This window comes from Myxocyprinus asiaticus, chromosome 29 (genome assembly GCF_019703515.2).
Source record: "Myxocyprinus asiaticus isolate MX2 ecotype Aquarium Trade chromosome 29, UBuf_Myxa_2, whole genome shotgun sequence".
Taxonomy (NCBI): Eukaryota; Metazoa; Chordata; class Actinopteri; order Cypriniformes; family Catostomidae; genus Myxocyprinus; species Myxocyprinus asiaticus.
Window position 1 is genome coordinate 34,440,515 of NC_059372.1, and position 12,817 is coordinate 34,453,331.

The following is a 12,817-nucleotide window of genomic DNA, read 5'->3' on the forward strand; positions in this document are numbered from 1 at the left end:
AGATTTAGACCAATTGACTCTGTATCCTGAGAACTTAGAAAAGGAATTAATCATTAATAATTCTATGGAGGCAAGGCATAGATCTAGTGGGGTCAGAGACAAATAACAAAATATAATCTGCATAAAGCTAAATTTTATGCGCCATACCTCCTGCCACCACCCATGGAAAATCCTCCTCCTTTCTTATCGCAGCTGCTAATGGTTCCAGGGCAAGACAGAACAATAATGGGGAAAGAGGGCAACCCTGCCGGGTGCACCTATCCAGAATAAAATAATCTGAAATTAATCCATTCGTTTGTAACGCCGCTACCGGGTGTCTATAAAGTAACTTAATCCATCCAATAAAAGTTTTCCCGAACCTGTATATTTCCAAAATCTTAAAAAGATAATCCCACTCTACCATATCAAATGCCTTTTCGCATCAAGTGAGATGGCAGCGACCGGAGTCTGATCATTCGCCACTGACCACATGATATTTATGAAACACCTAATGTTATCAGAAGAGCTACGACCCCGAATAATCCCCACCTGATCTATGTGTATAAGAGATGTCATAACTTTACATAATTGGTTAGCCAGAATTTTTGACAATATTTTTACTTCTAGCTGGATCAGGGAAATTGGACAGTAACTCTTACACTCACTTGGATCTTTGTCTTTTTTAAGAATCAGACTGATCCGGGCTTGTGTCATGGTTGGCGGATGTTTTCCATTCTTTAATGATTCCGTATAAATTTCTAACAAAAGTGGAGCCAGTTCTGTAGCAAAAGATCTAAAAAACTCGGCGGCAAAGCCATCTGGCCCCGGAGCCTTGCCTGTAGGCAAGGCCGTAATTACCTTGCTAAGCTCCTCCAAGGTTATCTCAGAATCAAGAGAATTTTTTTGCTCTGTCCTCAGTTTTGGGAGTTCTAATGGTTCCACAAAATTTCTAATATCGTCATCAGTAGATGAAGACATGGAACTATAGAGATCAAGATAGAATTCTTTAAAAGCATTATTAATATCAATGGCTGAGGTAAATATTTCACCACCAGCAGATTTCACTGAGGGAATGGTAGAAAAAGACCCTCTCTGCATTATATATCTAGCCAAAAGCTTCCCTGCTTTGTCCCCCGACTCAAAGTATGACTGTCTTGCCCTGAATAGCCAAAACTCCACCTTCTGCGACAAAATAGTGTTATATCTGTATTTCATTCAGGTCAATTCACTGTGGCCATCATTCAACATTTGGCGCTACAGCTCTGCCTCTGCACTTTTAATATTCCCTTCCAACTCCACGAGTTCTCGTGCTTTGGATTTTTTGATGAATGAGGCATACTGTATGATCCGGCCCCTAAGAACTGCCTTAAGTGCCTCCCAAGCCACGCCCACAGAGGATACTGAGGACCAGTTGGTCTCCATATAAACACTGATTTCAGCCTTTAACATTTGTTGGAAATCAGGATTTTGCAAAAGGGATACATTAAAGCGCCAACTATATGATTTCTTTTTCTCCATATTTGGCAACACCTCTAAACACACCAAGGCGTGATCTGAGACTAAGATGTTTCCAATTGAGCAATCCACTACAGACGGAATGAGGGACTTAGATATAAAAAAAAATCTATTCTAGAATAAATCTTATGGACTGAAAAAAAATATATATAGTCCCTACTAGATGGGTTCAAAAGTCTCCAAATATCTGTAAGACCAAGATTTTTACACATCCTGTGAAGCGTCAATGTTGCTCTAGGGGGCTTACACACTTTTGCTTCACTATGATCAAGGACTGAGTCCATCAAAATATTAAAGTCTCCTCCCAATATTATATCATGAGGGGTGCCAGCGGCTTGCAACATCCCTTCAAGATCTATAAAAAAGCCCTGATCATCAGCATTAGGTGTGTAAATATTAGCCAAAATCAACATTTGCCCCTGAATTTCCGCTAAAACAATAATGATTCTTCCTAATTTATCTTTAATCTGCTTGAGACATTTGAGTTGTAGATGTTTACTTATCAATGTAATGACTCCCCTGCTCTTACTTGAGCCAGCACTAAAGAAAACATGCCCACCCCATATCTCCCCAAATTTTTCAGCTTCCTGCAGGGGAAAGATGTGTTTATTGAAGAAATACTATATCACATTTCTTACGTTTAAGAAAAGAAATAACCTTCCTTCTTTTTATGGGGTGCCCCAACTCATTCACATTCCACATGGAGAGAGACAATCCACTCATATTAACATTTGACATTTTGACATGTTAGAAATAATAGATTGTGTGTCAAAAATAAAATTATAAAGACCACATTCCCCATTAGTGCAACAATCAAACCCCGAACTTCCCCTAGAACCAAACAAACAGAAAAAAGAAAAACATGCACATTAACCTCACGCACGACAGTGCCAACTGGCGTCCATCCCTCTAAACTCAAAAAGTCCATGTACGCCTACCAGAGTCCCCGCAAAAACGTTGCCGTAGGATTGTTCAAGTCCGGTGCTTCGACAGAATTACATAACTGAAAATAATCTATAAAACAAACTCCAGGCAAAATAAACACAAAGTACATGTAGATTAATTAACAAAACTGTCCCGAAGGTGTATTCCTCCACAAAACAAGCTCCGGCCGCTAGCAGAACCAGCACAAAAAGAAACAAGAAAAGCGCCCAGCTTCCTCGGACGGTCAAGTGTATGTTTAGTGAGCCAAGCTCACTTGGGGTCCACATGAGAAACATCAAATGGTTTACTCACCCCATTGTCTCTATGAAAGACAATGCTTGCTGTGGACATGTAAATACTTTGCGGCCATCCTTAGTATCTATTCTCAGTTTGGCCGGAAACATCAGAGGAAAAGCGATCTTCCGTTGATGTAAGAGTTTCTTGCATTCCTTGAATCATTCACGTTTCTCTCTTCGAAGTCTGGGAACAAGAAAATGTTGTGGTTCTTCCAAGAAAGCTTTCCTTTGCTCCTCGTCTCACGTAACACAAGATCAAGTTGCTCGATTTCCAGCTTATGGCCTGTTATGTTGAGCAGGCTCGGGAAGAGCTCGTCTAGGAATTTCACCATATCTCTGCCTTCCTCATGCTCAGGAATTCCAACAATTCGGACACTGTTTCGCCGATTACGATTCTCCAAATCCTCCAGTTTTTCCCAAATGCATTCCATTTGCATTTTGGTCTTGGTCGCTAGCGGATTAGCAGCTAATTCCATCTCTGATGACTCCAAATAATAGATCCGTCTCTCGATGTCCCTGATTCTTTTAACCAACTCAGAGAATTTTGCCTCCATCACCGTAATCGATCGACATATTACAGCAAGATCTTCTAGGTCCGTTACGACTTGTGTCAGCATTACAGCTGCCATTGAATTTCTCCCACCACGCCATCCAAACTGAGTCCCTGGTCTGCGGGTATCAGCTTGAGCACGTGAGTGTCTATCTCCAGAGCCCGAGGATTTTGAATTCTTTGACATGTTGACCTCTTAGAGCAGTTTTGTAGCAGGGTGTATCGAATCTCACCGGTTTATGACACAGAAAGAATCAAAAACTAGCAAAGTACACAGAGCTCGCCATTCAAACGTCCGACCCTCGCATGGTGCCATGCGAGTCTCGAAAAAAGTCATTTTTGATCAAATCTAGACAGGCCCCATTTCCAGCAGCCATCACTTCAGCACCTTATCCTTGAGTCATCATGCTAAATGCTAATTTGGTACTAATTTGGTACTAGACAAATCACTTGTCATTATATCTAACACAGTTTAAAGCTATTTGGTTCGTTAAATGAAGCTTAACATTGTCCTTGTGTTTGTTTTTAGTTGCCATAGTATGTAATAGACTGGCATGTCTAAAGGTCAATATTAGGTCAAAAATGGCAAAAAAGAAACAACTTTCTCTAGAAACTTGTCAGTCAATCATTGTTTTGAGGAATGAAGACTATACAATGTTTGAAATTGCCAAAAAACTGAAGATTTCATACAAGGGTGTACACTACAGTCTTCAAAGACAAAGGACAACTGGCTCTAACAAGGCCAGAAAGAGATGTGGAAGGCCAGATGTACAGCTGAAGTCAGAAGTTTACATACACTTAGGTTGAAGTCATTAAAACTAATTTTTAACCACTCCACAGATTTAATATTAGCAAGCTATAATTTTGGTAAGCCGTTTAGGACATCTACTTTGTGCATGACACAAGTAATTTTTCCAACAATTGTTTACAGACAGATTGTTCCACTTTTAATTGACTATATCACAATTCCAGTGGGTCAGAGGTTTACATACACTAAGTTAACTGTGCCTTTAAGCAGCTTGGAAAATTCCAGAAAATGATGTCAAACCTTTAGGTAATTAGTTAGTTAGCTTCTGATAGGCTAATTGGCTAATTGGAGTCAATTAGAAGTGTACCTGTGGATGTATATTAAAGCCTACCTTCAAACTCTGTGCTTCTTTGCTTGACATCATGGGAAAATCAATAGAAATCAGCCAAGACCTCAGAAAAAAACTGTGGACCTCCACAAGTCTGATTCATCCTTGGGAGCAATTTCCAAACACCTGAAGGTACCACGTTCATCTGTACAAACAACAGCACGCAAGTATAAACACCATGGAACCACGCAGCCATCATACCGCTCAGGAAGGAGACGCATTCTGTCTCCTACAGATGAATGTAATTTGGTGCAAAAAGTGCAAATCAGTCCCAGAACAACAGCAAAGGACCTTGTGAAGATGCTGGAGGAAACAGGTAGACAAGTATCTATATCCACAGTAAAACGAGTCCTATATCAACATAACCTGAAAGGCTGCTCAGCGAGGAAGAGGCCACTGCTCCAAAACTGCCATAAAAAAGCCAGACTACAGTTTGCAAGTGTACATGAGGACAAAGATCTTACTTTTGGAGAAATGTCCTCTGGTCTGATGAAACAAAAATGTAACTGTTTGGCTATAATGATCATCATTATGTTTGGAGGAAAAAGGGTGAGGCTTGCAAGCCGAAGAACACCATCCCAAACGTGAAGCATGGGGGTGAAGCATCATGTTGTGGGGGTGCTTTGTTGCAGGAGGGACTGGTGCACTTCACAAAATAGATGGCATCATGAGGAAGGAAAATTATGTGGATATATTGAAGCAACATCTCAAGACATCAGCCAGGAAGTTAAAGCTTGTCGCAAATGGGTCTTACAATTGGACAATGACCCCAAACATACCTCCAAAGTTGTGGCAAAATGGCTTAAGGGCAACAAAGTCAAGGTATTAGAGTGGTCATCACAAAGCCCTGACTTCAATCCGCTAGAAAATTTGTGGGCAGAACTGAAAAAGCATGTGCTAGCAAGGAGGCCTACAAATCTGACTCGTTATACCAGTTCTGTCTGGAGGAATGGGCCAAAATTCCAGCAACTTATTGTGAGAAGCTTGTGGAAGGCTACCCAAAATGTTTGACCCAAGTTAAACAATTTAAAGGCAATACTACCAAATACTAACAAAGTGTATGTAAACTTCTGTTTATGTGATGAAAGAAATAAAAGCTGATATAAATAACTCTCTCTACTATTATTCTGACATTTCACATTCTTAAAATAAAGTAGTTATCCTAACTGACCTAAGACATGGAATTTGTTTCTATGATTTAAGTGTCAGAAATTGTGGAAAAACTGAGTTTAAATGTATTTGGCTTAGGTGTATGTAAACTTCTGAATTCAACTGTACAACTAAACAAGAGGATAAGTACATCAGAGTCTCTAGTTTGAGAAATAGATGCCTCACATGTCCTCAGCTGACAGCTTCATTGAATTCCACTGACTCAACACCAGTTTCATGTACAATAGTAAGGAGAAGACTCAGGGGTGCAGGCCTTATGGGAAGAATTGCAAAGAAAAAGCCACTTTTGAAACAGAAATACAAAAAGAAGAGGTTAGAGTGGGCAAAGAAAAACAGGCATTGGACAACAGATAATTGGGAAAGAGTATTATGGATCTTAACCCCGTTGAGCTTTTGTGGGATCAGCTAGACTGGAAGATGCGAGAGAAGTGCCCGACAAGACAGCCACATCTATGGCAAGAGCTACAGGAAGTGTGGGGTGAAATGTCACCTGAGAATCTGGACAAACTGACAGCTGGAATGCCAAGGATCTGCAAAGCTGTCATTGCTGCACATGGAGGATTTTTTTGATGAGAACTCTTTGAACTCTTTGATTAATGTCCTGACTATACACTGTGATCAGTTGAATCCCACTTTTGTGACCATCAATTTATTTCCATAAGAGCAAAATCTGTACATTATTCCAAACTTTTGGCCGCAATTATATATATATATATATATATATATATATCATACAAATTATGATACATTTCAATTATTGAACTGATTCATGAACTCATGAGTTACAGGTTTAATTCATTACGGTTTCTGAACTAACAACTCACTGATTAAACTGCAAGTCACCGTAATTTTCAGTCCAAATTTAAACAAACTGTTACTGTGTTATGTGTTCTTAATCCAAATGAAATGTGGTTCCTGAGACGGTAGTATAAAAAAAAAAAAAAAAAACATTAACATATGTTACAAAACAATATTTATATATTTACAATGAACTGAAGTTCAGACAAATTATTGGGAGAGACTCCACCCCTAACATCGCATTTATGGAAACAATTTCAGTGAGTATATTTAGATGTTTAAAATGAACAAAAGCCACTAAAATAAATCAAATATTTAGTATCTTGTGGAATATTAAACATTTTGAAACCCATTTTTTTATTAAAAGCTAAACAGAATACTGTATGTGCAGTTCGTAATGATGTTTGTGTGGGAGAGATTTGGTTCTCTCCTATTAAATATAGGATTCTGTCATATTCCACAAACCCCTCTTATCTCACTTTTTCTTTGCCCTTATTGCCAGCAGTCTTTTAACACCACCTCTCCTCTTTTTCTCCTTCTTAAAGCAGGCATTTACTGATTCTTCTCATGGTTGGCACACACTAAACATGCTTTGGCACATGCTGTTGGTTGCTGTGTGGCTAAGAGATGTTTCCACAGACATTAGCTTTGGTTTTAAGCATATCAAAGGGACTGTAATAGTGTGACATGATAACAGACAGCGCTACTTCTGCTTAACACTGAAATGTTTAACACCTAAACATTGCTTAATTCATGATCCACACCGTGATGGATCGCACTCGATATTCTACACCGAAGCACATTGCTGACACTTCGTTATAATGTGGCGAAAATTCAAAGGTCTACACAAAAGACTGCACTTGGCTGCAATGCTTATTTTCCCTTGCAAAGCCATCGCTGACTGCAGCTACACAGTTCACTGCTTTTTCAGATGGTTTTGAAGACATCTGAGTGTATATATACTGTATATCACACTAAAAAAGAATACCATGGACTTTTGGACATGGTACTGTGGTAATATCGTGGTTTTCTTAACATGCACCATAGTAACTAATAACATACAAAACCATACAAACACTAACCAAACAAACTAAGTACCATGGTGTAACCTTGGTGTAGAGCCGAGGAGGGCGGGGCCGGGCTGGAATGAGACACACCCGGTCCCCAATCAGCCTGATGGGGCACGCGAGGGATAAAGGCGGCCGGGGACGACGGTTCGAGAGAGAGAGAGAATTGCAGGCAGCTGTACTGTGTGTTTTTGGTTGTGTGTTTTGTTTAAATTGTTTATTAAAATATTATTTATATTATTAAGCCGGTTCTCGCCTCCTCCTTTCCACTGAACCCCCTTACACTGGTGCCAAAACCCGGGAAGGAGGAGGGATTCCCGTCGGGGGCGGAGGAGTGCCCTGCCGTCCCCCGGGAGCAGCTCCCTCGCTCCAGGCAGTCGGGGAGTCCCGTCCCCACTCGCCTCGCGGACGGCGGCCGTTCCCCGCGTCCGGGTGGTCGGGCTACTCCGTCCCCCGTCGGATGGCAGCGGCACTCCCCTGGGTGGAAGGCAGTGTCGAGGACTCTGCGACGGGAATCCCTCCTCCTTCCCGGGTTTTGGCACCAGTGTAAGGGGGTTCAGTGGAAAGGAGGAGGCGAGAATCGGCTTAATAATATAAATAATAATTTAATAAATAATTTAACCAAAAACACACAGTACAGCTGCCTGCAATTCTCTCTCTCTCGAACCGTCGTCCCCGGCCGCCTTTATCCCTCGCGCGCCCCATCAGGCTGATTGGGGACCGGGTGTGTCTCATTCCAGCCTGGCCCCGCCCTCCTCGGCTCTACACATGGTTTTTGGACATGTGCAATGATATTCTTTTAAAGGGATAGTTCACCCAAAAATGAAAATTCTCTCATCATTCACTCACACTCATGCCATGTATGGCTTTCTTCTGCTGAACACAAACAAAGATTTTTAGAAGAATATCTCAGCTCTGTAGGTCCATACAATGTAAGTGAATGGTAGCCAGAACTTAGAAGCTCCAAAAAATCACATAAAAGGTAGAATAAAAGTAATCCTTAAGACTCCCGTGGTTTAATCCATGTCTTCTGAAGAGATACGATAGGTGTGGGTGAGAAACAGATCAATATTAAAGTCCTTTTTACTATAAATCTCCACTTTCACGATCACATTCTTTTAAATTTTGAAAATGAGGGTGAGTAAATGATGAGAGAACTCCTAAAGAAAAACAATTTTTTGGGTGAACTATCCCTTCAAGTAACTTGGAGTCAACCAAAGTACTAACTATATATTAGTGTTTCTCAACTGGTGGGTCGACTGTTCTGATTGGGTTATGATCAGAGAAATAATGCTAAATGCAATTAATAAAATGCAACTAATCACATAATTGTGCATTTAAGATGGCAAAATAATAATAAATGGGCTAATTAACTTTTTAAAGGGAGGAGAAAACGCTACCAATATCTTTTGCAGGGATGCACCAATACCACTTTTTCTCTTCCAATCCAATTCCAATACCCAAACTCTCTGTGTCAGCCGATACAGATCCCGATCTGATACCAGTATTGTTTTTTATTATTCAGTTTAGAGTATCTATGCCTCACTGTGTCGATCTGATTGGGATAAAACGTGGTTAAATGCTCCTCCGGTGCCGTTTTTAATGCATGTTATAAGTGAACCATACTAGCATCTACATCTGAGATGGGGTTTGAGTGGCGAACTCACATATTGCACGTTGCTCTGAGAGCTAAAAAACAGCAGCGCATCATGAGCCTGCACGTGCTGTGTGTGAGTGATTCAACAGAGCAGTGTTTATTCACTCTGAAGCACGCAGCATATGCAGAATATTTATATATTAAACACAGCATTTTGCAATTCACAAAGCTATTGTATGGCTTCAAGAGAGTTTGAATATAATGCACGAGTCATATGGACTACTTTAATGGTGCTTTTTATGGTTTTATGTCATCTTTGGAACTTGACAGTAATGACTATGACTTACACAGAGTACCACATTTGGAAGTATAGGTCTCTGTGAAACAATAATGGGCGTTTTCAAACAGAATGGGCGTTTCTAAACTATCCAATGAAAGTAGGGAATCTCAATCATGTAAAGCTGTTGAAAAATGCCCATGATTGGGAAATGCCCATTTTTGTTCTGCAGAGACACAAGTCTCCACATTTGGATCGGTCCATACTCGATCCGTGTAACAATGAGTGTATCAGAGCCAGTATCTATCCCGGTATCAGATCGGTGCATCTTTTTGTTGTTGACATCCAAGGCCACATGTTCCATCACACCATGAAAACCATGAACAAAATTATGCAAGGTAAAAGGAAATACAACCCAGCATTAAATATGGGTTCGGGTTTGGTATGGTGTTGGGTCACCACTTGATTTTCAACGTAAAGTCTGGGTCCTGAAGCAAAACCAGTTGAGAACTACTGTTATACAGTACTGAAATTTTTGCACAGTACTGTATATCAAAGTACCAAGGTACAAGTTCTGTCTGTTAAAACAGCATTTTCACTCTTTCACAGGTGCATAGTAAAGACAAGAAGTATGTGTGTAAAGTATGCAGTCGTGTTTTCATGTCGGCCGCCAGCGTAGGCATCAAACATGGCTCTCGTCGCCACGGCGTCTGCGCAGAGTGCTCGGGTCGAGGCATGGCTGCCCTGCTGGACCAGAACGGCGAGGATGGCTCCCCAGAGGAAGAGCTCTTGTATCCTGGTGACCACCGTTTTCCTGACGACGCCGCCGATGGCGACGGAGAAGAGGAGATGATGGTGGAGGCGGAGCTGATGGGAGAAGGACAAGGGGACGAGGAGAACAGAAAATGGAGAGCAGGCTCAGGGATGTCACAGCGAGATGACAGACAAATAGACGATGGCAAAGAGGAGAGTGACTCTGCTCTGGAAGGAGACGCCAGAGCAGGAAGTGAGAAGGACTTCAGCTGGAGTTCCTAGTCCAATGCCTGGAGCCTAGTCTAAGCTCAACCACCTGATCCTGTAAGGAGATATGCTTAAGGTGGGGCAATCAGATCTCAGTTTGTGGAAGAAGCCACAAACTGAGAGGTCCTTGAGATGCCCACAGGGCTGCCAAAGGAGACAGTGAAGAGTCTTCTCGGCTCCGACTCTATGTGCTTCTGACCCAGGCTTTGGTTTGTCGTCTTTCTTCCTACAAGGACCAAACGGGTTTCTGTTTATGTGTTTGCTATTTCTTCTGACAAGTGAGATTTGAGTTGTCTTGAAGATCGTCCAAAATCAGTACAATGCATTGATGGGTCGGACAGAGAAAGTATATGAAAGATGTGCTCTTGCCATAAGGTCAGTCGCCACAAGGGGGCACTGGCTTATCTATTGCTAAGCAGTTTGCGTCAGAAGACTTGCACCCATTTTTTTTATGCCACATTGTTAAAACTGCAACAGACTTGCACTTTAAACGTTGACTAGATTCCTAACGATTCCTTGTTTCTGTGGTTTACATTTTTATTCCAATTTACATAGATGAATATGGTGACCGCACCTACCTTTAAGGATATACAGTATGTCCTGATGACTGTTATATATGAACATTTGTGCTAGGTTTGCTAATTATAATATATGCCTTGTAATGTTTTATTGCGTTGCAATTTTTGTTTTCCTGAACATTTATATCAAGGGGAAAAATCATGTATATAGTTACATATAAGTGAGGCATTTGATGGTTTTGTGTTTTCAACAAAGAACGGATTGGGAAGTTGAGTGAACACTATGCAGAAATGTATCTTTCTAGTTCTCAACAATCTTCATTCTCTCTATTATTGGAGGGAAACAAGTCTTCAATAGAGGATACTAGAGGAGAGAGAGCAGATGAGAAGATTTAGGGAAATATAACTTTTGTCCCGCTGTGATATTTTCTCATTAATTGGATTCCATATAGTGGACACTGTCAGGGATGGGCTCGGTTTTATACAGAGGGTTTTTAGTGTGCTGTGTTTCTTTAAAAAAACTGTATGCAAATGTATTTGGTAGGTTTGGTGTTGAGGGCAGTGTATAACACAAGCTAATGTCATACAAAAGCCTTCACTTAAGTGATTTTGAAATCTCTCCTCTCTTCTCGCTCATCCTGTGTTTAATGTATTTTGCATTTCCATGCAGCCTAGCCATTGTACTGTACCGAGTCTGCCTCTAAAATATTAAACCCATGTGATTTGACAGGGAGATATCATGCCTTCCCACTAAATATTTAATTCACTCTCACTTTATTTCTGGAATATTCCGAAATATATGCATCAGTTTTCATAAGCAGAAAACCACAGCTTTGATCTTTCTTTCTTTCTTTTGCTCTTCTTTTGGTGTTTGGTCCATTTAAAATGACAAAACATGTTTTGTTTTGAGATCATCGGGACTGATGTGTGCTGTAAAGTGAAAATGCTGTTGATTTATTGGGTTTAAATGGTTATTTATTTAGTTTGTGTGAGAGATTGCTTGTCTAGTCATATCCTTACCATTCTGCTTGACTCATGTACCAATAGAGAAAGAGTGTGGGTTTACTTAGCTATACTTTGAGGGACAAAATCATCCCCAGAAGTTGACTAAATATGACAAAAACTTTGGGGACGTCCACAGTTGCAAAAACTTTCTTAAAATGCAGAACTTTTTTTAGGCGTAGGGTTTGGGTTAGTCTATAGTATTTATAGTTAGCTTTATTTAAAACAATAGAAGCCTACGGTATGTCCCCATTCAGATAGCTAAGTAAACGCATGCGCATGCGTGTGCGTGTGTGTATGTGTGTGTGTGTGTGTGTCAAGGACCGGGATTATGAATGTCTTTTTACTCCTTATTGTTTTAACAATCTGTGCCAGAATATTTGACAATGGGAATAAAATGCTTTATTATGCTTTTACTTACCATGATTAACAAATTTGTATCATTATGGTTACTGTTGATATTGTTGTAATTATTATTATTATTATTATCATTATTATTGTTATTATTATTAAGTGCTGGATGCTAAGCTTTATTATCCGTTTAATTTTTCTATTTCCTTTCTTAAAAAACGGTGTAAAACTTTCCAATCTTGCCTTTCTATGGACAGCAAGCCATGTGGCTTTCAGAGGTAATTATATTGTGCCAGTTCCATACATTTCTGAGTGATATTTGAGAACCTTTTTTATTTTTTTCATAATTATTATTATATATTATTTACGAAGGATAAACTTTCTGAGAGCTTAACTCACTGATTGTGTTGACAGAAAGGTATATACAGCACATGCTTCTATATTACTAACGTACACTAAGTAGTTAATATTATACCAAAAAAAATAAAAATAAAAATCTGGTATACTTTGTATACATTTAGTGCTTTTGTTTCAGTTTGGTGTACAGGTGCAAAGCTTTGATCTAACAATGATTTGCTTGGTTGATTTTTTTTCCCCTCTACTTTGAGAAAGCACAG

The 12,817-nt window shown here is 40.0% G+C and overlaps 1 protein-coding gene across 1 annotated transcript in view; it reads left to right on the forward strand.

Annotated features, from left to right (window-relative positions):
* The window catches only part of LOC127420484 (zinc finger and BTB domain-containing protein 46-like), a 156,601-nt gene extending 143,905 nt beyond the window's left edge, over positions 1-12,696 (forward strand). Inside the window, exon 5 of the mRNA XM_051662814.1 lies at positions 9,919-12,696. Coding sequence (XP_051518774.1) covers positions 9,919-10,344 — 426 coding nt within the window. The 3' untranslated portion in view covers positions 10,345-12,696. The remainder of the gene's footprint in view (positions 1-9,918) is intronic.
* Positions 12,697-12,817: the final 121 nt, after the last annotated feature.